This window comes from Musa acuminata, chromosome BXJ2-9, assembly GCF_036884655.1.
Source record: "Musa acuminata AAA Group cultivar baxijiao chromosome BXJ2-9, Cavendish_Baxijiao_AAA, whole genome shotgun sequence".
Classification (NCBI taxonomy): Eukaryota; Viridiplantae; Streptophyta; class Magnoliopsida; order Zingiberales; family Musaceae; genus Musa; species Musa acuminata.
Genome location: NC_088346.1, coordinates 47,469,503 through 47,497,261, shown reverse-complemented (window position 1 = coordinate 47,497,261; position 27,759 = coordinate 47,469,503). Strand labels below are relative to the sequence as shown.

Here is a 27,759-nt window from a genome sequence, read left to right as displayed (position 1 = left end):
GATCCAAAACAAGACTTCTGCTATCCGATTTGCTGCAAGGGGATGTACTCTTTGACAACTGTCTTCTACCGTACGGTTGCCTTATTCAAAAGGGTTGTGTCCGTCGGTCAATGCTTGCAGCGATCGACTGTATTTTTCTGTGCATGTTGAATTCAACGATGTTGGTAGGTGCACCTTCTCGGTTCTTATCTGCTCCCTATTAATATGATGATGATGATTACAGAAACCCTACCTCCACCGTAGTTGTTTGGCCCGCTCCTCTCCATTTCGGATCCGATCCGCTGATCGCCAATGCCACCAAACTAAAAATTGTTCTGTTTCCAGCTCTGAGATCATGGCAGGATGTCCCGCGAATCTCAACCTCGGCGGCGCGGAGATTCGTGGCGATCTCGACGAGAGGAATCCTCCTATCTTCCTCCCCAATCAGCCTCCGGATTCATCCCTCCTTGCGCTCGACATTGGAGGTAGCTGCAATTGATTTCTTGGCATGCTTTGGTATTTGAATTTTCGATCCTAGCATGGATTCGCATAGTAATCAGCCTCAAATAGGAATCCCCCTATCTGAATTTTTTTGACATGATTTCTTGGTGACCGTAGGGACTCTGATTAAGTTGGTGTATTTCTCGGAAGGGCTTCTACATTTTGTGAAGTTCGAACGGAGGCGCCTTCATGATTGCTTGGATTTCATCCGGTCCAAAAAGCTTATATCCCCCAATGGTGTGATTTTATTCTTTTCCTTATTACAATTTTAACCTTTTTTTTTTCCATATTACAATTTTACGTAAATACGATAAAAGGGTATATAATATGACAGCATGTGATGCGCACGATCACGTCATGTTTTGTTAATACATTTTAGTTTAAAACTTTAGTGAAAATTCAATTAAGATGTGCCAGGAGTGTACAATTTTCCTGGCTGATCTATACGATTCAAAGCTTGGTTAGCTAGTATAGAAAGATCCACTAATTCTGCAGTTGAAGATAATATGAATGAACTAATGCAAGTAGCCAAATATCCAACAAAAATGTGTAAAATGGATTCTTTCACAAAAATCAGCATATAACAAGAAGAGAACTACTAAACCTCAGCATATTTACACAAGTGGTTGCCCTGAGTCAGTCAAATTCTAGTTGTCTCTTATGACAAATTCCAGAAATCTCTACCTGCTTCTACGAAATGATTTATCACAGTTCTTGAAGAATTCTGGAGGACTGTATAACTGTATTTTGGCACTCTTTTCCTCGCCTTACACGAGAGATGCATGTGGAAGATTGGCATCACTGATTCACTTATATGCATGATGATAGTGAACCAAGTGGATTCTAGTAAAAATGAAGAGACTTGCAAAGCTGCAACATAGATATAATGAAGGACTGGAAAACGCATGATCCATGCTACATCATTGAGGAAATCAACAAATTGCTGGAGGTGTAGTAATGACCAATGGGCATATCAACTTCATAATGGAATAAGATACTGAATTATAAATGGTATCATTAAAATGCAGGATCTGGAGGAATCATCGAACTAGAGGGAGGATTCTTTGTTAATTCATTGATTTTCTATTAAATAATTTAAATGTAACCTAGCTCTAGAGAGAATTAAAGAATTAAATGCTAGTATATTTGGTAGTCTTGAGTTGGAAATCCTCAGTGTTTGTACTTCTTAACCTGTTATTTTCATGCAGTCAAACATATCCTGTCCTGATAGTTCAGCAGACAAAAGGTCATGCTCATAAGTCATTTTTTTTTATGTACATCTTCACCTTAGCTCACCAGCACATATTGTCAGATATCCCCTTTCAGGGATGCTTTCATGAAGCCATATAAACTTGGTAAGGACCCAAGCAAGTTGTGTGAGACATGTATTCCCATGTTCTTCTCCAAGTATCACAGGCTTCTTTTTTTCGGTTTATATCATAAGTTTTACAGTTAATGGAACCAGAATATGTGTGTTCTGCTTAGTGTTTTTATTGAAATTTTCATATGTCATCACTCATTAGTTTGTGATACAGTTTGCTGAATACTATTAAGTCTTAACTCATTTTGGCAGGTTTTTCTGCGGAACCATCAAATGGACATGCAACAATAAAGGTTACACACTTTTTTGTCTCCTTTTTGTATTTCTGTGATTGTTATTCTCCATACATGATTTACAATCTCCTTGCATGAATCATGATGGAGCAGGATGTTTCAGATGAGGTTATTGTTTTATGTGTTACAGAAAGCAAATAAATTTTCCCTTTCAAAATTTCCATATAGAAATTTGTTATGTTACATGAAAAACCAATTACTAAATTATTTCAATTCCTTGTAAAAATTTATTTTGCTTTTTGGAACATAAATTTTCTTGTAGAACCGGTTGTGTGATCGAACTAGTGCTTGGTGGGATTTGAAAAAATTGGTAAGGAATTTTATCTCGAGAAATGTGATCTAGATTTGACAATTCCTTTAACAAGAGTAATTGTTAATTATAATCTATCATAGGATGTTAGTCTATTTTAGTGCTGAGTACTTTTATGCAGGATAGATACTGTTAGGATGTTGATACCAAGATTGTACAAGAAATTAGTTGTCAAACTTACTTTTGTGAGGGTGAGCATTTCTGTAACTGTAAGGTTGTTCTTTTACAATCTGGTTGGCCAAGGTTTGGATTCACAGAAACATTGCTTCTTGTAGGGGCCTACACTGACTTTCCCCAACATCACATTGGTGGATAACTCATGTACCATGTTATCCTCTTCTAGTTAAACTTACTTTTGTCTCAGAAATTATTCAAAAACTCCTGCATATGAATGTTAAATATTTTTTACTTATTCTCTTACTAGTCTTAGATAAGCTTAATATATTTAAAGGTAATGTAAGGATTATATTATCAACCACATGTCTAGATAATGTTGTTATTTGTAGTGTAAGGTAAGGATTGCGGAACTGGTCTGTACCAATGTATCGACCATGTGTCGGTACGGTACATATCGAGGTGTACCAACATTTAATTGACCCAATATGGGTCAAATTTCGATATCATCATAATTAAAGACACTAATCGCAGCATTAACATAATTAGACCTCTTTCATCACTATAAACATGTCAAACATCCTAATAGGTATTAAAAATATTGAATTGACCCAATATTGATCAAAATTTGATTAAATCATCATTAAAACCACTAATCACAGTATTAAAAATCTTAATTAAAATATAATTACACCTATTAGATCATCACAAACATATAAATCACCTTAATATGCATGAAATACAAAGATTTGACTCATTAAGTGTCTAATTTCAAAAAAATAAGCATTAAACACACTAATCACAACATTAAGTCCTTAATTACTCTTTAATTAATACTATTCTATCACTAAAATCATATCAAACAACATATTAGACATTAAGTCATTAACAACATAGAATATGCTTAATCATCTCATAAATCAATAAAAATCTAGAAAGAGAATACATATCTCTTGATTAGAGTATTCTTCCTTTTAATCCTCCCAAATTAGCCTCTCAAATTTGATCTAATCCATAAATCATAGTTTTGTTGAGCTTAGGAGAGTGAAAATATGAGAATGAGAAAGAGATGTAAGTGAGAAAGAGTTTGAGAGAGTTTAAGAGATTGAGAGAGTTGAAGAGATTGAGAGAGTGAAATGGGTTGAAAGAGGGGGGAGGAAAGGGTTTAAAAACCTTTTTCAATGGTTCAAACGGTCAATTTGACTATTTGAAATAGGGCAATCTCAGCCCTTGGTCGGTAATGGTCAGATTTTGACCGTTATTGACTAGTACAGACTGTGTATCGGATGATATGGGGTTATGTAATGGTATTGCCTAGTATACGGCGGTTCGCGTACCGGTTCCATGTCGGACCATTATATACCACCCGTACTAGGCGATATGTGTCGGTACAGCAAACCCTGGTGTAAGGAAACAAACCTAACACATAAAGCAAGTTATTTCTTAGTTGTTGGCTTTTAGATAATGAAGACTAAGGAAATAAGAAAATATTTTCAAAAGCAGCAAATGTCTCAATAATAAATTTTTTTCAAAAGAAAGTCTAGCATACTTTGATCCTTGTAATTGAGATGCATGACTATAGATTGCAAAACCACGCGGACTGCTGTTGATTTATCAGTTCGTTCAGTTGCTAGGACATGGACCAATCCTAACCAGATGGGCGGTTCTGGTCTGGTACATGGTTCACCTCCAGGTAAATCCTATAAACAACACTTATCACCTAGTACAAGCCCAGTAACGAGTATGTATTGGGCGGTAAAAACATACCTGGTAGTGACTGTTCTTCTAAATAGTTTGGAGAAAGTTCGTTAACCTTTAGTGTTCACATGACACAAATTATGTGATATGTATGAAGAAACAAGTAAAGAGAAGTATCATGAATAATATATATATATATATATATATATATATATATATATATATATATATATATATATATATATATATTTCATGTATTCAACGATAAATAGATGTAGATTATTATGATTCATGCACCATATGCTAAGTGTAGTATGATATGTTCACTCCAAAGCCATATATTGCTGAAATTGTTGCATAAATTCAACTTAAAAAAAACAGGTAGTTGTTTATATCCTTACATGGTTTTGTTTATTTTCCTTAGTGTCTTGTTTTCTGGACACATTATCCATCATTTTTTTCACAAATGATAAGTGGTGAGAATATGATAAGACTCAATAGACCTTGTTATGAAACAATAAAAGTCTAACTGACATCTTCAAATTTTCAGGTAAGGTTCCAAACCTTCAAGTTTTGTTAAGTGGATCTAGCTCCACTACCATTAGATCAATGTATTTGAAGTGTACATTATCCATCAGCAAGTTACGCTCAAAACTTTGACAATTAAGGCAACACATAGTAGCAAAGAGAATGCATAAAAATAGTTTACACAGAGAATCTACTTAGAAAGACAACCATAACCAAGGATTGCCTTTTTGGGTACCAAACCCGTTTCGGCTATTTTTTGGACCGGTGAGTATCAGTCTATACCGGTATATTGACACATGGTATGCTGGTGTGTATCGGTGGCTTGGTGAAGAAGAAAAAGGGGGAGAAGGGGAAGGGGCGGTGGAGGAATAGAGGAGGAAGGAGGGAGGAAGGAAGTAGAAGAAAGAAGAGAAGGAAAAGAGCAGAGTGAAGTGGCAGCGGCAAGACAACGGTAGTGTCAAAGTGGCAGCAGCAGCAGCGAGGAAGCGTCGAAGTAGTAGTGGTGAAGCGGTGATGGCAAGGTGGCAACATCTTATGCAAGAAGAGGGTTCGTGAATGCAAGCCCTAATCCTTTTCTTTTTATTTTTTAAGGCTGCTTTGGATAGGGCCCCACCAATTTTTTGAATTTTTTTATTATTTTAACTAGATTGCCCGAAACAGGAGGTCCACATATCAGCCTATGCCCGGATTGGTACGTACCGTTTTGGGTGATACAGCAAACGTAGACCATAACAAAGAATGAAAATTATGACATTTTGTTCAGAAACAGACATATGCCAGATTGAACAGAACTAAACTTTCATTTGTATAAGAGAAACTTTACGAACACATAAAATAACATTTATAATGTTTCACCCCTGCCCATATTGACAATGCTAAACTTTCAATTATCACAATTGTCACTGACTAACTAGCTCTTTTCCTTTGTTTCTTTAGGACCTTATGCATGTAGGAATAATCTGTATAAGTCGGACTCACAACAATGGCACTCAATTAATTTTCATATAAATTTTGATAAGATACACTGGTGTTCTCAATTGACATGCTCTTGAATAAAGAAAGTAGAGAGAATAAAAGTTGACATGATCTATGCTTTTTTATTTTCCACCATTATCGAGTCTCTTATCAAGCAATCTAGTAAAAAGCTCTCATCTCAACTTTAAAATTGGGACACCTAGACATGTTAATAATGGTAATTGTTCGACATAGATTTTAAATGCTTAAATGCCTCTCTTATACTAGAATATTGCATACTGTTCTCCTTTTAAAAAAATTGTAGCTGAGTGATTGGACCTGGTTTTCTATTAATGTGTTCTCAATGCTTGATTAGGCTACAGGTGGTGGAGCATTTAAATTTACTGGCAGATTCAAGGAGATTCTAGGTGTCAGTCTTGATAAGCTGGATGAAATTGATAGTGTTGTAGCCGGAGCCAACTTTTTGTTGAAGGTCTACTGCTGAAACTCTCATATGATTCTTGTGTTACTGATTTGCATTACAATATAGTAGTCAATTCTTTTACTAATGATTGATCAGGTTGATTATCCCATTAAATGAGTTGCGTCTTCTTTCTTTGTGAAATTGATGTGTTTTTGTATTAGTGTTATACTTTTAGCATTGATGATAACACTTAGAGACTGCAGGTCTTCTCATTGCATATCATGTTGTACTGTTAAACATGGTGAGTGGAATGTCAGAACTCAGGTAAGCAAATTTAAAGCTGAATAACTCTGCTTAAACAACTAATGTATTTGTTATACTGCTCTAATCATAACTTTATAGATCAGAATTTTTTTGCTAAAGTAATGTTTTTCTACTACTTTGCTGGTACTGTATCAGTCAAATAAGCATAAATGTTTCTACATGTATGATATTGGAACAATTCTTCAGGAGTTTTGATAGCTTCTTTAGATTAAATCATTAACTGTTATTTATGGGCAGGAAATCCCTGGAGAATCTTTTACACACATGGATGGGAAAAGGCAACCTGTAGAAATTGACAGAAACAACTTATTTCCCTACCTCCTTGTCAATATTGGTTCAGGTGTCGGTCTCATAAAGGTAACTTGCATATGGTACTATTTTGTGATACTTCAACCAACCATTTGCTAATTGCATAAATCCAATAAGGTGTTTGCATATAATGGTATGCAGGTTACAGGAAACAGGAAGTTTGAACGGGTAACCGGAACACATATTGGTGGTGGCACAATGTTTGGTTTAGCAAAACTTTTAACAGGTTGCTTGAGGTAATTTTGCTTCCATCATATGCTTTTATTCAAAGGTTTTGATTTGGTTTTGAATCATGTAACCTGAATGTGTACAGTTATGATGAATTCTTGAAGCTGAGTCAGCAAGGGGATAATCTAGTACTTGACTTAATTGTGAAGGATATCTGTGGAGATTTAGTTAGTGAACAGGTATGAGATTATATAATAAAGTTTGCTAGTTAAAGTATGATGGCCAGTATGCTTGCTGTACCAGGCATATCATCAATTTTAATGGTTGAAACTGGAGGCACCAAACAGTAGGTCCACTGTTTGATACCCCTATTATTTTTAATTTTTCCTTGAAATTTATTCTTTTTATTTTAATTTTCTATCTTCTTATGCTCCTCTCTCTCTCTTTCATTCTTTCTCAGTCTCTTTCATGGATCTACAGTACCCACCCCACCATGTCATTGCCAATACCCCACTGCATTGTTGCTTCCTCCTCCGCTTCTAGTGCTCCTCGGTTTCCTCCTCCTTACCTCCTGTCTCCTCAATACCTCCTCTGTGATTTCTTCCTATCTCTCCGCTTCTCCTCCTCTACCTTTTCCTCTTTCAACTTTGCCTCTCCTTCATTCTCTGCTTCTCCTCCCCTTCCACCTCCTCCTCCTCCTCCTCGGCTCATCCTTGCCTTTTATCAATCCTCTTCCTTCCTCCTTTTCTCTCCTCCTCCCCTTCTCTCTCCCTTTTTCTCTTGGTCTGGGTGATACCAACTCACAGTAGTGTTGGGAGATGGGGTTTAGATCATGATTTTAGACCTTGTGTTTTATTCTCGTTTAGCATGTCATTGTTTGTTGTGAACTTAGAACCAAGGTATGCAATTTCGAATAATACCGTCCGGTACAGGCGGTATGTACCGGTCCGTCAGCTTATCGGTACACGGACCGCCCGTTACCAGACGGAATGAAATATATATATATATATATATATATATACCGAGCGGTATATCGCTCGGTATACAGTTTCGTACCGTACCGAGTGAACGTCAAAACTCCGGTACGATACGAAATTGCATACCTTGCTTAGAACAATCTAGTAACATGAGAAATAGTTTATAATCTTGTTAAGTCCAACAAATGGACCATGACCTTCATATATAGTTGCTTAACTGTTCCCAAACATCTTGGATCAGTTATACACAATTTGTTGTTCCCTAATATCTTGGATTGATTATATGGACTCTTTCTTTCTTTTAATATCTATTGAGGTCCATGAAACTGGACAATCCAATTGTCATCGTATTCTTTACTAATTATCCATTTGATCTTCTTCTACCCCTCCTATTATCTCTGATATCACTGTCCTTGTCCTATCAGTGCATTTGTGGACCCTTAATAGATGTTTTGGTCAATGTTTCTTGTTCCAGAGAGTTATCTCAACATCCTCATCTATCATAAATTATCCCTTCCACTATCAACTCTTACCAAAAAGAATAGATTGTTATATAACTGATTAGTGAAACTTTCATTTTAATCTAAGGTGTATTCTACATTGTACTTTAACATTTTAAATATCTTAATTTAGAGAAGTATTTTTTTCTTCAATCTTTGCATATGAAAATTAGTTCCTCAATCTCAAACTATAGTTCCTAGTATCAAGCTTCTTCTTTTTTTTTTTTTCTGAATTTACTTGACTGCATATTTTAGATGTGCTCTCTTTCTGTGATATAAGTTAAACTTAAATCCATCTTGGTCATTAATTAAATCCGTTGTCTACCAGAGTAATTTAGAGGTTCTTCTAGTATTGGTGATTATAAAATTTTCTTTAATGAAACTGTGCACTATGGGACTTCATCATAAACAATTCTAATAAGTTTTATTCACCATGGATAAGAAGGTAAGGGACTTGAGGTTTGCTCTTGATACAACCCTGTAATAATAGAAATTTTACTCATTGTCACCTTTTCTTGTTTTTACAATAGCAAAAACTTGTTAATTCATGTTACGATTACAAGGATGTTTTATTCCTCTCTAGATTAAAATTTCTCTCATTATTTCTTTAATAACTATATTAAAATTTTCCATGTTTGTTAAAATAGTTTAAGATTTTTTACTTCTCTTCTATCTAAATTAACAACACAAAATTAATTTTGGAATAATTATCGTTTAATCTTGGTTCATTCACTCTCAACCAAAGTTATATATGATTGCCCAACTTAATTGCTTGATGAGTTGTGAAGTTCTATGTATCCTTTGTTCTTACAGTATACCCAAATGCTACACCTTCAATTGTAAGGTGGCATCCTTTGTAGTTGTTTAAATTTTGATTGTAACTACTTAAGCAAATTGATTTTCAATCTTGTAAACTTTTGTATGGATAACATCAAAAGCTAGGTCCTTGCTAGTTGCATCTTATCTCATAATTATTGCACCTCCTTGATCTTAGTTTTAGCACTTAATAAGTTGATGTTTAACATTTTCTTTATCTTCAATTACATTTGGATTTTATCACTCGTTAACTTTTACACTTTCAAGATGCTTCATTACACTTATTTTCCCCAAGAACTTTAGCCAATTTTTAAAGTCTTTAGTCATCAATCTTCACACTATACTAATGTCAGCTTCTTCCAAGTTTCATCTATGCTAGGAAGTTGGGCTATATTATAGTCTTATGTTAGGTTTGTTTGAGTTAGATCAGAGTTTGATTGTAATCTTTATAAGTTCAGAAGGTTTTAAATCTTAGTTCGATACTGGATTTGGTGATCTACTAGACTGACATAATACTCGTGTACTTCATAGTTCATACCACCTATTATTAGCTGAAGAAAATATTAAAAATTTAAATACTGATCAGTACCAGACCATATGGTCTGATGTTGATCCTTGCTTGGACCAGTAAATACCAGTCGGTACATGATCCTTGCTCAGACTAGTAAACACTGGTTGCTACAATACATATCAACCAATATTTGAAACCTTATTATTGGTAATATTTGGTGTGATTTTTTTGATATTTTATCCTTCTAAAGTATAAGATATAGTGGGTCTTTATTGTAAGTGAGTCTGTCTTAGACAAGTTAAATTAAGTAAAAACTCTATCTAATTATATACTTGCATTTTGAATAATTTTAGTTAACTTAAAGCTGAAGGAATCATTTGTTATAAATGTCATTTAACTTCTCTTGTGTTGAGTGAATGGCACTGAGACCATATATGATGTTTAAGTTTTCTTCATCATTGAGCCCTTCTTTTGATTGGGCATCTCTCTCTTGTCCATCCCTATCTTTCTTGTTTTTTTTTTCTCTTCTCTTCCTCTAATTCATAGGCTCTTTCCTCATTTCTCCATTGTAGATCCAAAGAAACTGCATCAGAAATACATGCTCCAGTGATTGATCAAACATATGGTCTCACCATTCTCTTCTTTTTAGCCCAGAATGGAAAAGAAAAACTTTACCAGAAGTAGAAATGCTAGTGTAGTATGGTTCAGAGAAGATAGGAAAGCAAGCAGGTGGATTGTAGCTCCGAAAGACAAACAAATTTTTGTCCATTAGCTTTCATTCTGCTTCTAAAGCTTCAAATATTCTATCAACATATGGCACATGGAGATAATTGTTTCCTATGAAGATTCTTATTTCAGTTTGCCTGAACTGACTCACTTTTATGTAATAGAACTTTTTTTAGTCATGGTTCAAAATTTCAATGCTGGACAATTACCAAATATTAGTCCTTTGTGGCGGCCATGGATAGGTGGACATATGTGATGGCCATGGATGGTGACCATGAGGGTCTCGGGGATGATGCCAACATTGATTTCGAGCTTGTAAGAAGAATTTGTGGAATCTTGAAAGCATCGAAACATGTATGAAGTGGTCATGAGACAACATTCTAGAGATTCTTAATATTAAGACAATCCCTGATGTGGAGAGACTTGAACCATATCTCTGTATCATTAATTGAAGATAGGACACTCAAATATCTAGAGACTCTCCATTTCATTCTATGAACATAGAATATTCACATTTTAATACTGATCAATATATTGTGTTCGTCATGTAGGTCATCCCAATGAGGATGATATGAAGTGCTAGAAGTCATCCGACAGCAAGAGGGAAACAAGAGGTCTACCACATGATTAAATTGATGAATTGAATTCTAAGATTCGGAATCAAATTGTTCAATTACTAGTCAAGATGTTACAATGTAAGCTGCTTCTGGTTAAGGGACCAAATTCTTATAGTTTGCCTTTCTAAACCGAATTTATCTATCATAGATGAATGCATATCTCAAGGTCACAGAGATCAAATTTTATAAGGTTTGTTGTGTTGGTTGCAGATGAAAATTAGTTGTTCAATTCAACAGATCATAGTGCATGCACCACAATGCATTATTGATTGCTGGAGCTCCTTGTGTTGATCATGGACTTAGACATGTGAATATCTTAAGGACAAGATAGTGAATTATGCAAATCGATTACATCTATATTAGGTTCGTTTACTGTCTAGTTGGATCTAAGTTGAGTTCATTTGAGCTAGATCTGACTTTGAATTTTTTTTTTATTTCTAATGATTTTAGGGGTTGATTTTGATGATACTCTTGTTAAGTTTTGACAGTGATATTAAAGAATGTAGAACTTTTCACCATAGAAATAGGAGTCTGTCTTAGGTAGGTGTAGACTATGCAAACTTTGTTTGATTTTGTTTCCTTCTGAAAGAGTTAAGTTGGCTTAAGAGCCCGAGAAATCTAATAAATGGGCATTCAGCTTCTTTTTGAAACATGTGATTTATTTTGACATTTATTATGATTCAGTTCAGTCATATCTTGAATTTTTTACTGATTTTATATTTTATGTTTCTATTTTAAATTTATGATCTTGGACTAACCTCTCTGATGGCAATCCTCATGCTAAAATCTTAGTTGTCACTGAATTTGTTCACTAATGTTGTGGGTCACATTTAGTGTGTTTTGAAATGTATTATTGATGCAACATGTTACTTCATAATGATGATCTTGCTCCATTGTATTTGATAATGGTCTATTTTTTATGTTTGTTTTGACAAACTTTTATGCTAGTTCCCAACTAACTACTGTTTTGCTGCTGGGACAGCTCTGAACAGATATAAAGTTGCAGATAAAAGATATAACCTAATTCTATAAAGGAGGAAGACATGTTATTTATTATGTCATGGATGCTCAAGATAGTTATGCTATCTAGTAACGTATTGGATGTCATGAATAGATGCTTAGTTTCATAAATTATCTGGTGAATCACTGGCTCAAAATATTATATATATATATATATATATATGACAAGTGGCAATTTATAATACTTATGGTGGTCCAACATCGTCTTTTTTGTACTTATCTAACTGGGTTATGTCTAACCAAATTGCCCCAGCAAGGTCTTTCTGCATCAACCCTTGCTTCAAGCTTTGGGAAGGTGATAACATCAAAAAGGACACTTTCAGATTACAAACCTGAAGATCTTGCTACTACATTGTTGAGTGCTTTTACTTATAATATTGCACAAGTATGTATGGCTTTCTCAGTTTATTGTATGCTTGAGTAAATATTTTCTTTTTGAGGAAAGGTTGATCAAGCCAGTCAAATCTTGATTTGAGATTATTATTCTCACCTACTTCTTTTCTAAACATTGAAATTAAGTTTTGATTAGTAGATAGTATTTTAGGTTTATTGCATGTAATTCATGTTCCAAGAATTTTGGTACACACAATTTTAGTTTAACACTTTGTCATAAAAGCTTATCCAGTTTCTTGCACTTGATTATATAGTTTATCTATTTTGAACGAAGGCCCTTGCTTTGGTAAAACCTCAGTCAAACAATCAGCCTAGAATTTTCTTTGGCTTTTAGTCAAGTGTACGAGTCTCTTTATTTTTTTATGGTATAATCCTTGCATGCCACAACAATTCCAGAATGCAACAGAAATGCATTTGCCAAAAATAGAAACCAACATAATACCTTGAAGACTTGGACACTTTCAGACAACAAATATATTAGATTTAATGTTTTCTATCACACACCTTGTTTTTGTGTTAGAACATAATTATTCTTTTCTTGGCAACTTTTACAAATTATACATCTATATCTTCTGTTTACTAGCTACTCTTGATTTTTTGACAGGTATTCTCTTAGATTTATCCACTTGAATTTGTGAATCTAAATAAATATGCTTTCCATGAAAAAGATGAACTAATACATCTATCAATTCTGATGGCATATAGTAGTTCATTTTAACTAGTGGTTGGCCAACTAAAATATTCCACAAGGACTTGGCAGAAGATAAAGATAAAAGGAATTCGGAAATTAAGTATATGTAGAGGGTGGGCTTTGATACAATAAAGTTGTTCCTTTACAAACTGGAAAACAGAGACCCTCCCCACACCTCACATTGTGGGAGCGTCGTGCACCATATATGCCCATCACAATCTGGAGAGATTGTGTTATTTTGCAAGTATGTTAACTTTATCAATCGCTGATATTCTTCCTCTTTTTTCTATTCTCTTTGTTAAACTTCATGGCTGGTAAAAATTTTTCATGTCCAGAGAATCATCTTTCCTTCATAAACTAAATTGACTTGATTAGATATCAAGGCGAAGACAAGAACTTTATTTAATTCCATCATCTCCTTTATTAAGAATGGTTAATTAAAAAGTGAATCTTTGAAGATATTTTACTATGTATTTTTTAAAAGCACCTAATAGCTTTTTTTCAAGCTTCATAGTTTGGTGATACTAAGAAAAAGATCCTGCCAGATCTAATACGTCATTTTCCAACATTCTTCTTTTAAGTGTCTAGGATCTAGTAATTGTTTCATGACGAAGCATGTACCAACTTGGGCGGTACATACCTGTTCGACTCTCCACTAAGATGCAGCTCGCTCGAGTCCCCATCGGCACACCCCGGCATATCATGTGTCGGTACACTAATATAGATTGGTATGTATGGTGCCAACAAATCTCCAAGATGGTCTGGTACCCGAAATGACAAACCCTACAGCTGCAATAACTATATTAAAGGAATTATTATCTAGCTAAATATTCAGAAGTCTTTTGTTAAATTAGCATCCAATGTCTTATTGGAACTCCCCAAAAGCTATATTTTAAGAAATAAGTAGAAAAATGAATTGAACTATGAATTTTGCTCCCAAAACATGTTTCAATCAGTGAGTCAGCTGCAAAATAGTCTCCTACATGAAGAAGATTAAAACAAGGTGTCCCTATTTCCCATTTCCATTTTCCTATTTCCCAAAGATTAAAGGAGTTCTTTCTGTGAGACAATAAAACATTATTAGAGATTTGGGGAAGCATAATACTTGATAAAATATACTCTTTTTGTAATTTGTTGATGATACACTTCTTTTTGCTTGGCCTAGAAGGATTAAAATATTGGTTGTACAGGTATGTGCTGACCCCTAATAAATACCAAGTGTACGTATAATCTTGTACTTTTCTATTATACATCCTTATTTATTTATTTATTAATGCCTGGTGGTTCAGGTCAATATATATAGTAGCATATATTGACCTACCAGTCTAGTAGGTCATTGAAACTGGTAGTGCATCATAGGTAAATTTATGTTTGAGAAAATTATCTTTCTTGGCTATGGGAGTATCCCAATCTATCCCTAGGAGACCTACATACTGTAATTTCCAACTTCAAAATGTGATACAAGAAATGGAGGCTAAAATCTCTATTTTGTGCACATTTGAAGGCTAAAACAAAATAAATTAGAAAAAAAATGAGGTAACAGAAATACATCCAATCGGAAAGATAAACAAAGAAAATAACTCTTTTTATAAGTCTGAAGTGTGATACAAGCCGTAACTATTATGTGATTGTCCTAATCCATTCATAGGAAACCTACAAAGTGTAATTTCCAACTTCGAGCAATAAAGGAAATGGTAATCCTTGTTTTGTGCACATTTGGAGGCTCAACAGAATAAATTAGAAAAAAATAATGAAGTAAAAAAAGATACAATCAGAAAAAACAAGAAAAGCAGAAAAATGAAAAACAACTTGTATATGTCTGGCATGAAGAATGTGATACAAAGCAAAACCTATTATGTCTGAGGATGATATCTTTTGTTCATCTTTATATCTGTAGATATCAGATTGCTTTTCTTGTAGCAGCATTCTTAATCTATCCATGTTTGAGAAATGATCTCTCTAGGCTATGAGATTGTCTTAATCTATTCCTAGGAGACCTACAGTGTAATTTCCAACTTCCACCAATATAAGAAACAATAATCCCTAGTTTTTTAACATATAAAGGCTAAAGCAGAATGAATTAGAAAAAAAGTGTAGTAAAAAAGAATACAAGTCAGAGAAAAAGAAAGAAAGGATGAAGAATGTGATAAAAAGACAAAAATATTATGTTAGAGAATTGATCAAAGACTAACTTGTGTTTTTCTTTATGATGTGTACATTTCAGGTTGCTTTTCTTGTAGCAGCGCTCTTAGGTTTTAATAGAGTTTTCTTTGGAGGATCTTACATTCGTGGACATCCCAGCACAATGGACAACATATCTTATGCTATTAGTTATTGGTGAGTATTCTATTGTGTCTCTTAGGACATTAGTTAACGCTGTTCTTTGATCATCCAGCAATGATACTTGACGTATCATTTCTTTTTAATTTTACGTATTTTTACACATATGAATTTTTTTTTAGAGCAGCTTATAAAATTCTGAGTTGGAGCCTTGGAGGGATTATGTTTTTCGCCGGGCTTAGATTTTATTTTTGTGTTCAGGTCAAAGGGTCAAATGCAAGCAACTTTCTTGCGCCATGAGGGATTTCTAGGAGCTCTTGGTGCTTTAATGAGTTATAAGGAACTTGGTATCGAAGATATTGAAATGGTAGATGTACATTTGAACGATAAAGTAAGTCTCATTACAAATTAAAAATATATCCATTTTGTGTGGATATTCTCTAGATTATGTTTGTCATAGATTAGCATTGGCTGATGAAAACTGGCTTATGCTTAAGTTTATACTCGTTTCTTTAAGTTAGTTCATTTGTTGACATCTTTATTTTGACTGCACTGGTTTGTTCTGGAAAATGTCTTGGAAGATAGAGCCCCCTCTCTCTGTAGTTTGGCAGAATAATATTTCTGTAAAAGTTTAAGTTTCAATATCCTTGAAGATATAAACAAAGTAGGGATTGAAATGTGGTTGTACTATCAAGATTGTTTGTATTATTTTCTTTTTTGCTCTCTTTATAGTACTTTTAGGCAATAATTGCTTCTACTTCAGTTCTCTTGATTTTCCCTTCTATCTCAGTTATAGATAGTCCAAGTGCATTTTATGATTCTTCCAAACAAGGTTCGTTGTATCGTACCGTACCGACGTTTCGACCCGGGCTCGGTATGGTACGGTACTGGTATATCGAACAGTACATCAGGGCGTATTGAGCGGTACGCCCCGGTGTACCGAATATTTTTTTATTTTTTCATACTATAGCAGTGCTACAGTATAATATTATAGTACTGTAGTGGTACCGGGCGGTATGCGTACCGATAACCTGTCGGACTGGTACGTACCGCCCGGTATGGGCGGTATGCTTCGGTACGGCAAATCTTGCTTCCAAGAACAATTAACAGTACCAATCTGTTTGATTCCAACAAACTGGACTCATTTGTTTTTGGTTTTCTGATTTCTTTAGTTATTGGTAATTATGCTAAACAAAGCAAGATTCTCGCTTAATTACAGCTTGTGTCAATGGGCTTGATTCTTTAGATTAATCAAGCTGAATGTGGTTATCAAGTGAATGATGCCTTCTGACTCATAGTCCTTGCTTAAGATATTCCTTGCCATGTGAAACATGGAGCATTGACCATAATAACTTCTAGGTGCTCTTTGATTTACGATTTGGGAGTATAATATTATGTCAGGTCATGTTGTCCTTTTATCCCCTTTTTGTATAGAGCATGTTTTACGTACGGAACTGAAGCAATGAATGGTTATGTTCTGCATGTTATTTCTCTTCTAAGTTGTCTTAATCGTTTGGTACTAATATTATTAGTTAAAACTTAAAAAATATAATTGATCATTTCCACTTTAAGAAAATAAAGAAAGCCTTAGATATGCTCTTACATTTTAGTTTTGTCCCTATTTTGACAGGAAGATCAAGATTTACATGAACCTTCCTCAAATTCTGATGAAAGTGTGACAACTGACCCCAATGAACACAACATATTTCCATATCTTCTTGTCAATGTTGGCTCAGGTGTTAGCATGATTGAGGTACTTCTTTAATATGAATGAAGTAATAGTTTAAACTTCTATTGATGACTAAATTTTCTTTATAACATAGAAATTAATGCGAAGGCATGAAGCAGGTGATCGGGAAATGGAAATTTGAACGTATTATTGGGACACATCTGGGAGGTGGTACTATACTTGGCCTTGCAAGACTGTTGACAGGGTGTACAAGGTAGCGTTTGATTGAAAAGTTCCATTCTTTATATTATTTTGCCTTTATGTATTCCTTATCTCCTTTCTGCAGTTATGAAGAGTTCTTGGAGCTTAGCCAGAGAGGTAATAATCTAGCAGTAGATTTGACTGTTGGGGACATATATGGAAAGGAGGGTTATCCAAAGGTATATTTCCCTCAGTATCTTCATTATAAAGCAGTTATGATCTACTAGAAAAATAGGTGATTCAGTATTAATCACTAATAATGACCATCATCAATTATTTTATCACTTATATTAACAATACAGGTGGCTTAATTAATTGCTCTATAAAAATTGAAAATAAAAAGCTCTTGAGACTTTCTGCAGTTTTTTTCACATACCAAGTATTTCAAATTATATTGTAAACCTTCACCATATGAGATAGGGGTGAAATTCGGTCGGATAATACTCATCCAGATTTGTTTCCATATCCAGTTAGAGATGGAAATGGTTGCATAAGTTCATGTTTTGTCACATTTGTTCTATATTTGAATATAGCTATCTGAAATTTTTTGGAGATGAGCACAAATATTCTTCAGGTTCCAACCTCTTCAAGTTTCCAAATATATGAATATACCTTGCAATGTTGAATTTAGCCAAATTAATTGTAGAAAAGCTGTTATTTGATAGGTTTGTCTATGTACACTATATGTACTATTTTTGCATGCTTCTTTTGCTTTTTGTGTTTGCTTTAATTTTTTTCCCATCTGAGAACAATGATTGATAGTTTTGAATAGTTTCTTAATTATCTATATAATGTTATCGCGGACTCATTTGAGACATATTTTAATCCCATTCCAATTTGTATCCATTATATATCCAGTTCATATTCGAGGCCATTTAAGACAGATAAGGTTGCATCATTTACTATGCTTTGCTATGAGTAACCAAATTCATATCTGATTAAAAATGGATGATGATATGTTTCTTTTCTCTATTTAATCCATATCACCAATTTTTCTACTACATGGGGTACATGGCCTGCCATACTAATTTTAATATTTTGATTTTAGCTCCTTCAACATGATGTAATTTTTATCTCATATTTTGAATGGAGAATAGAGCTCTTTCTCTGAACTTGGTAAATTATATCTCTTCTCATTTAGTTCCCATTTCATCTTGGTTTTGATGAAATTTTAGAGATGCTTGTTTAAATTTAAGAGATGATAGTGTAACACCCCTGATTAGTCCCACATCGAAAGTGGACAAGATTAAGATTGGCTTATAAAGGTCTGATGAGTGTACTACTATAAACTTCAGCTTAAGCATTTTGATCAGTGGTTTAGACCAAACGAAGTTGATAGGCTAGGGCTCGAGTCGTGACATTTGGTATCAGAGCCGACCTAGCATTTGGTCGGTGAGGGGTCCGAGTAGGAAAGGGCTACCCGTAGACGGAGTTAGAGGACTCGTCACGGCATGGAGCCACCACAGGGCTACGCCTCACATGCACTATGCTAGGGCCTGATCTAGATTATGTTGGGCCTTGACGAGGACGTCAAGCCTTTGAGTGGGGGTGATTGTAACACCTCTGATTAGTCCCACATCGAAAGTAGGTAAGATTAAAATTGACTTATAAGGGTCTGATGAGTGTACTACTATAAATTTCAGCTTAAGCATTTTAGTTAGTGGTTTAGACCAAACGAAGTTGATAGCCTAGTTAGCCCATCAGGCTTGGATCGTGACAGATAGTGTCTTCATATTACTATTCTATTAACCTTTTTTGACACCCAGGATAACCTCACCCTAGAATGGGATAGAAACCTAGCAGCTTTTCAATCAAATCATATTTTGTTTTGGCCACCCCTAACTTAAATTAATGGTCCCAAAAACATAGTTTAACCTGAATGTCATTTTGTTTTGATGGGAATTTGTTTTATATCTTTTGCAACACTGTGATATTGAGTTTCTTTTGCCTGTTCATTCTGTCTCTAAACTTTTGATATTTCTTTTCCTTTCACTGAGAGGCTCTCTCATTAAATAAAATGTGATTATGAAAATTTTGATTTTTTTTTCTTTTTTGAGACTGATGTTGAGTTTCAATTGCCCAACCTACTTTGTGAATTTTTTAGACACCTAACTAAAGCTCATCCTACAGTAGTATAAGATATCATTAGCTTTTCAATTTAATCATGTTGTACTTTGTCCATCCTCGATTTTAATTGATGACCCTGATATCATGTTTTGTTGGGAATTATGACTGCCATATCTTCTTGATAGGAATTTGTTTCTTCTTCTTCTTTTACTAATTGAATCTCATTTGCCCCTTCTTTCTATGTCCAAACTTTTTGTTTTATTTTGTTCTGTTTGTTTTTTTCTTTCCCCTGGGAGATTCTCTTGTTAAATAATATGTTATACTTAAAATGCATAGGATGAAAACCTAGGAGCAATGGCATTCCGAGTACTTCAAAGGAAATATATCAAAAGTTAATCTCAATGTTCTTTTCCTTAATTAAATTCTTTCTTCAATGCTCCAAAAACATATTACATTAAAGGGTGGAACAGGGAGAAGACTAGGTTCAAAGGCCAAACTGTTAGTGATGTCCACTAACGTAAATTCCATCTGATCTTTTAGCCAAACCCAATTAGTGATGTCCGCTCCACATAAATCTCTAAAATATTAATAACAGAATTCATGCCTATATCCCTATTTTTCACTATTTTCCATTGAACAACTGAAAAGAGGATCCTTCCTTGAAACACTAAACTCTTCAACTGTGACAGCCTTCATTTTGTCAAATGATTTTCAAGAATCCTACCCAAATAGTGTGAGATTATGGAAAAGCTAAAAGCTTATGGGATTGTGCTCTTCTACAACCTATATTGATCATTATTAGCTTATGATGGTCCTTATTGTTGGTATCCAATTCACCTTAGAGGCTAACATTAGTCCTTGTTTTTAAGTTCATAAGTAAGCAAAAGTGGTTGTTCTAGACTACATGACAACAATGACGCATTGGAATCAATCACAAAGAAACTTCTGTTTTACAGCACTTTTGCAGGTTCTTTTTAATTTTACAGATGTATATGTTATGAACCAAACCTAGCAAGTTTATGTGGTGCATCAATCATTTGTTCTTTTCTCTTATCACGTTTATCCATTGTAACTCACTTTTTCTTATAAAATCATAGCATGGTCTTCCAGCATCAACAACTGCATCTAGCTTCGGGAAAGTAACTTCAAACAAGCTTTCGGATTACAAAGCAGAGGATCTTGCTGCAGCTCTCTTGAATGCTTTCACATACAATATTGGACAAGTAAGTATAAGATGCTAGTCACAGCTGAACTTTGAAAATACCAGTAGGTTGATTTTACAAGCCCATAGGGAAATTCTTATTGGAAATAAGCTGTAAAATTTAGCTAGAAAGTAAAAAAGTGATGCCCAGAGGAAATAATCCCATATGCATCTTTCATCATATGTAACTTCTGTTTACTCTTGCATCAATATGGAAGTTTTCAAATTGAAAAAATTCAGCGCCCAGTAATTTGTTGCAAAGATTGTCATACCAAGCAGCTGTATTGTCAAGTCCCATGCTAGAAAGATAACAGTACATGCCATGCAAACCTGTGATAGAGGTGCAAACACATGACTAAACAAAATTTTTATCTGTAGTGTACTGATTGGTGCGTGGACATGCTATCTAGCATGGCATGCACTTTTACAATGCCTGAAAGATATTGGTATGCTTTCATGTAATGGTACAATCATCCTCGACTTATAGATCTTCCAGCTTGTGTAATTTACCAGTTCCTTGAAAAATTATCTTCGGAAAAATGTAAATCTTGAGATTTGGTTCAATAAGCTTAACATAATAGCGCAAGTCAACTGGCATACAAGTGATTGAATCTGATAAAATGTCTTGCATTTACAAACAAGCATGTTTATGTACATAAAACCAAGCTTTTAAGATTTGATACTAGAACACTACAAGTAACTTGGCTAACTTGAGAGGGTCTAGGAGAGACTTTGAGGGGAAGTAGGTTGGGAGAAAGGGAGTGAAAAGATACGAAATTAGGGTGGAAAGACTGAAAGAGGGTGAAAAAGGAATTTTATAGGGAGGTCAAACAGGCCCTTAATAGGTACCTGTTGGATACAGTAACCAGAGGTAGGCCAGGTAGACGCTTCAATAGTCTAAACCTGGTGGTAAGCTAGGTTGCTAACGTTACCACCTAGCAACCTAAGTTTCAGATGGGACCAGGAGAAGTTGCTTGGTTCATGTCCCATCTAGCAACCTAAGTTTCAGATGGGACCAGGAGAAGTTGCTTGGTTCATGTCCCATTCGTTGGTCGGACTTGTAAATACAGGATGGTCTGATCAGTTTTTGAGATATTGCAGAAAACTTTGATTTCTTCCTAAAACAATGTAATAAATATGTTTTTTTTTTTAATCATTGAAAAATATGGTCGACAAATGATACAATGCTGCAGCACCCTTTGGGTTCATTCTTTGGAATCTTTTTGAGCCAGATCAGCTCAAGAACTCTTTGGGTTCATTATGGCAATAAGACAACAGCTTAGGGTGTACCTTTTTTGTTCTATGATTTTTTGATGCATTTTCATTGTTAATTATAGTAACTCTTTCAGAGATTGAAGTCTTTTTAGACACAATGCTTAATAGCAGGAAATGATCCATGTAACTGATTCCAGACACGGTGTTATGGCTTTTAGTTGTTGTGTATAGTATTTTTTGGGTTTATTTAATGTGTAAGAGTCCTGATATGGTTATAGGACATGAGAGTTAGTTGCTTAGCTATTAGCAGCGATAATATTTGAAGTTTCTTAGATGTTAGTTTTGTTTTAATTTGGACAGTAATGAGATTACCAGCAAATTGTATATTTCTCCTGCAAGTTCTCTTCATTAACTATATATATTGATGTGAACCTGAGGGCTCAAACTTAGATGTTCTCTTTATTTTCTATGCAGTAAAATTTTATTTTTGTAGATAAATTGATATTTTCTTTGTCTTCTACACAGTAAGTTAATTTATTTTTGTAGGTAAATTCTTTAGCTTGTAATTCAGGAGGCTTTTTCTCCTCGAATTGGAGAAAGACTTGCTGGAGTCTTAATTTTGACATCTTGGTATTAAAGCAAGATGTTCTACCCAGCTTTTTGAATGTTCTTATCTTTCTCAACATCCAATGAGTGTTGCCAAAACCATATCCACCATGCCAGTGTCAACCACTGTCGTCACCCTAGTATCTTTGTGAGGGCTTCTTCATTCAACCAGCTTTGGGGAGCAGCGGATGGCAGAAACAGTTAACAATAGATGATACAATGAGGGTCTTTTACTTTTTAGTGTATATATCTATATTTGAGGAATTATGCTAGACCAGTTTGGTTTTCGAAGCAGGATAAGAGTATCGGGGGCATTAGTAGCCATATAAAAATAGGCATGTTTCTCGTCTTCTAGTTTAGTTAAATTCATATTAGTTTAGTAGTGATCTTAGAGTTGATAATTATTGGGAGGATTCTTATCCAAATTGAACCTGAAAAGCAGTTGCAAAAGGCCATTTTTAACAATTCACTCTAGGTAAATTGCATTCAGGTTGAAGAATGAGGATCTGAAATATAAATACATCTTTCTGAGTTATGATTTATGGCATGTGTTTCTTTTTAGTCTAATGGATTTAAATTGTTAAGCACTATGTGGTACCAATAGCTCTTGAAATTTTATTTATCAATTTTTCTTTGAAGATGTTAGATTTCAGCAACTTATATACTGTAACATCCCAACCTTTTATGTCTAGTCTGGTGCCCATCACATATTCTCATTTGCAGCAAGAACTATGCTGCGTAGACTCCTGAAACAAAATTTTTAAAATAATTGCTACTACAGGCTGTAGCTATGCCAGGTTCAACAATATGCACGTGGAGAAAGCTACTATGTCCTTCTGAAACCCAAGGCACCTATTTTCCGAGAAGCTAGCTCCTCTTCAAGCTATTTACCTTGCAAATCATAAAATTCGTGCAAGGGGTCAATCTGTAATCTGAAAGAAACAAACCTCATACAAAATAGTGGATGTTTTCCAGGAAACCATAACTGACTGGAGAAAATTATTTCAGGAATTCCTGTAAAAGATATTATCAGAGTCTGCTTAAATTTGTTAAAATTATAGTGGTCATCAATATTTTTTCTTTTTTTTTTCTGTCGCACATTCTCCTTGTCAAAATGATTTAGATTGGTGAATTTTCTCTTATTACTAAAAGAAACAAGAGACTTCATTTGACATTTTTTATTCTAGTGTTGCTTCATGCAAGTTGACATGATTATGTTACTTTAATGCAACTTAAGACCTGACTTTAGATTATTATCTTCTTTATTTTTCATCATACCTAACTGGTCAAGGTGCATTTCTTCAGCTCTCTGGCAATTTTAAGTGTGTTCTCTCACTTCTAAGCTATGAATCTGTTCCAGATATCCTGTTTTGTGGCAAAGCTCTCAGGGCTCAAGAAAATTTTCTTCCGAGGAACTTACATATGTGGTCATGAAAAGATTATGGACAAGATTTCTTGTTCAATGAAATATTGGTAATTCACCTTTATCCTTAGAGAATTGATTAAAGTCCTTTTTTGTTCTTTAAATATCTCTTCCACTCATTCTGTTAAATTTCAAATATTGACTACTAGTGTTAATATAACAGTTTCTCAATCATTTATTAGATTATATTTTTTAAGCAAATTTTTTAATGTTTATTCATCATATATATAATTTTTCTAATATCCTTCAGGTCAAAAGGTCAGCTACAAACAACCTTTTTATGTCACGAAGGGTTTTTAGGAGCTGTAGGTGCATTTTGGAGTTATGAGAACATGGGTATTGATGACTTCGCAACAAAGGAAGTCATGAAACAAGTTTTGCTAGGTGCTCCTTATATTGGAGGAAACTCTCCATCTTCTTATTCACCAAGACAGATATTTAACAATGTAAGTGATGAAACAGAACTCGTTTTATAATTTGTGACATTGTCTTGCCAAATAGCTCCATTTTGTTTCTTCATAACTGGAATCATATTTAGATGGTTTTTATCATTTCTTGTATTATGTGCATCATATACTCCAAGCTTTCAACTAGTGCATATGCAATTATTGATATTCAAAAAGTGCAGAGAAGTAACTTGATGACCAAATTGTTAGCTAGGCATAGTGGAGGACATGATACTTTTATCAATGAGTTCGTATTTCTGAGATTGTGTTAAAATTAGCAAATCTTAGGTATGCTATATCTTGTCTAAGTTTATAAGATGATCTTTGTTCCTTGATATATTCAAATATTGTTTAGATAATTTGTTTTTCCTCGTACCATGATTGTCGATCAAATGAAGATTCACACTGGGTAAGTAATGTAAATAAATGTCAAAAGTCGGAATGACGAGCTTAAGTGGTTTGTCCATGTTTTTGCCTTCATCGTCTCTTTAGTCGTATAAGTTGTATCCCAGTACCTCTCTCATGAATGTCAAGTTGTTTTAAGTCTTGTTTTGAAGTTTGAAAAAATCCAAATTCTAGAAAAAAGATTTACTATATAATATATATGGGTGCGAAATATGTTTCTCTTTCAACTGGAAGGCTACAACGTGCTATATCAGATATGAAGTTATCTATGTTTGAAAGGATTTTATGGTGCCTAGATAATTCTTGATGAAATTATAAGAAGCCCTTAATTTACTGGCTTACATAATTATAACCAGGGGTCCTCAGTCATGTCTATTTATAAAGTTTTCTATGTTTTACAAAAATAAGTTGTAAGGGCATGTTTGGCTTAACTTTTGGAAAGGCCTTATCTAGCTTTTGAAGCAAAAAAAGATCCTTTTGCAACTATCTGTTGTTTAGTAACACACTTTCAGTATGGCTTTTTGGAAAAGATGTTGAAAATTGAGTTTTAGTATGAGGTCAAAATCATTTCTGGACTTCCCATGACTTTTGATGGATACCTTTTGATACCTGGTATTTGTTCAAACTGTTAAATATTGGTTTGTATGTATTGGTACGACTGGTATTTAAAATCTTATTTGAAAGCTTCTATATTATAGAATAGACATGGAATAAGGCTCATGCATTAGAACTCCCTTTTTCTCGTGGTGTAAACCATGAAACAAATGAGTTTCACAGAATATGAATGAATAACTGGAATACCTTCTAGATATAGTTTTATTACTCTGTTTCTCTTAATTGAGGCTTTAGGAAGTGGGTGCCTAGAAAACTGTGGTTCAATAAATTTGTAAGAACTTGCTAATCTTCAGGATGATTGTGGGTTCAATTTGTTATTTGTTTCTTCTAATACAAAAGACTGCATACTAACCAATACAGTGCCGTAATGATTGCATGGTCTTGGAATTCTAATATCATAGTGTAGCTGAACTAATTACAAGTTTGTGCAAGGTCAAGATTTGGGGCCTTCCCAAATAACTTCTCTGAACTTTATATGTTGAAGTAAAATTATGCCTGTTCTGATAACAAAAAGATAACAAGCTAAAGAAGCAATTGAGAGAGAGAGAGAGAGAGAGGGAGAGAGAGGCTATACCAGTTGCACATAAATCTGAAGTTACAGAAGTTAGTGAGAAACTGAAAGTGAGGAAGTAAAAAGAGCAAAATATTTAAGAATCTTTGTACAATTAGTTACGGAAGTAGCATATGTTTGTTATGTATATTTAATATCTCAATTATATATTGATTCCCATTACTTCCCCAAACAATTCATGTAATGCTATTAAAATTTGCAATGTATCGATGGTTCTCTTGAGTTCACCATTCATCTTTTATTATTCTTGCTAACAACCTCTTCCTCTTCTACATTCTCTGTGCAAAGAATTCTAGGCTGTCAAAGAGTTCTTTGGTATTGCTGGCTGAATATTTTTGCTTGTACAAACACATACCTGAACAAGAGTGGACCAGCATAAAAAGGATGAAACTAATGCACTAGACTCTAGATTGTATGGTGTCAATGTTTTTTTAATATCATATAGGCAAGCCTCTTTAAGACTGGCTTATTCTTCTTGTTGCTCTGATTTATTTCCTTTGCGTTTTCAGCGTAAGTTTCTAAAATATTTCAAGAATTATGAGATCACTTGAGTGTAATTTTTGTGACAACAAAATAGCAAATGTTGGTCACACAAGTTTCTGCTATTAGATTCCAAGGGTAATCTATCTTAATAGATCTTTTGTTTTGTATCTTTGTTCCCCCTAGTTTCATGTTCATTTTCTAATCCATGCTTATAGCAAGCTTTTGTAACTAGTAAAGTTATCTGTAAGATGATAAATTATCCATTTGTTTATTTTCTTAGCTTTGACAATTAGTAGGGTTATATTTTAAAGTAAGAACTAGGTACCTTCTTTTTTACTGTATATTTAAGTTGGGAAAATATGAGTAAAATTTCAACTTATTCTTTGCTTGTTCAGGGTGGTAGTATGAACTTGAAGAAAGAAGCGGAGAGGTTACAGAACGAGAACACAGAACTAAATGCTGAAGTGCAAAGATTGCGAAATGAAAATGCCGAGCTGAGAGCCAAGTTAGAGAAGTTGCAACAGGACAAATCGCAAAGCTCTTAGACCATTACCATGAAATTTATAGTCAACAAGCTTGCGTTCATTAAAAACATAGGTTCGGTGTCATTTCTCGTCTCTAAGCTTTTATTTGTACTCTTATGGTTAAAAACATTAGAGTTGTAGTCTCTGGCGATATTCTATCAATTTTCATGCAAAACATATGATTTGTCTCATGTGCGTACTCAAGCTATTTTGTTCTCCTTTTTATTAAAAACATATGATTTGTATATCTCATTCTTTAGAGAATAATGGACAATGTTGAAGACTATTATTTGGTTCAGTTATCAATCTGGGAACCTCTTCACATTAATCCGTAGCTATTTTGTTCTCCTTTTTATTATTGTATATCTCATTCTATAGTGAATAATGGACAATGTTGAAGACTATTATTTGGTTGTCCATTTGGGTAACCTCTTCACATTGATCTGTGTCCAAAACGAGCCACTGTAGTGGTTCGATACGTTGCATCTCTTTCATTTGTTGTTATTTGGATATGACTTTTGACGACGGAAAATATTATTGATGTTGATCTCTGGATTGAGTTGTGAATTCAGCCTCGTCCTTTCATATTGAAGATGAGCTTTTATACTTGGTTAAAAATGAGGAGAATATTTCGTGAAATATTCTATAGGGAGGTAGTCTCTAATTGCTCCCAACGAATTTCTTTTAGTCCTTTGTCTATGTGGGCGACAAAGGGGGGATAACCCCAAATTGCTTGCCTTAGACATGTTTTAGATTTTTGTTCACGTAAGTAGACGGATGGAAAGTCACCTAGATTTCACATGACGATTACGTATTAGA

General features: G+C 34.2%; 1 protein-coding gene across 1 annotated transcript; it reads left to right on the top strand.

Moving 5' to 3' along the window:
* Positions 1-151: 151 nt before the first annotated feature.
* Positions 152-27,246, top strand: LOC135623720 (pantothenate kinase 1-like). The gene is made up of 17 exons (XM_065126978.1): positions 152-464; positions 598-717; positions 2,054-2,094; positions 6,075-6,191; positions 6,684-6,803; positions 6,897-6,991; positions 7,069-7,162; positions 12,344-12,475; positions 15,399-15,511; positions 15,716-15,845; positions 17,085-17,207; positions 17,303-17,397; positions 17,470-17,563; positions 20,549-20,674; positions 23,834-23,946; positions 24,147-24,342; positions 26,812-27,246. The coding sequence occupies exons 1-17, from the start codon at positions 335-337 to the stop codon at positions 26,959-26,961; spliced, it is 1,989 nt and encodes a 662-aa protein (XP_064983050.1). The 5' UTR covers positions 152-334; the 3' UTR covers positions 26,962-27,246.
* The last annotated feature ends 513 nt before the right edge of the window (positions 27,247-27,759 follow it).

Bases quoted from the DNA above. Each gene is read 5' to 3' on its own strand.
- LOC135623720 (XM_065126978.1), top strand. From the start codon at position 335: ATGGCAGGATGTCCCGCGAATCTCAACCTCGGCGGCGCGGAGATTCGT. The intron at 15,846-17,084 runs GTAAGTCTCATT...CTATTTTGACAG, and splicing joins ATGTACATTTGAACGATAAA to GAAGATCAAGATTTACATGA. The intron at 17,564-20,548 runs GTATATTTCCCT...ATAAAATCATAG, and splicing joins GAAAGGAGGGTTATCCAAAG to CATGGTCTTCCAGCATCAAC.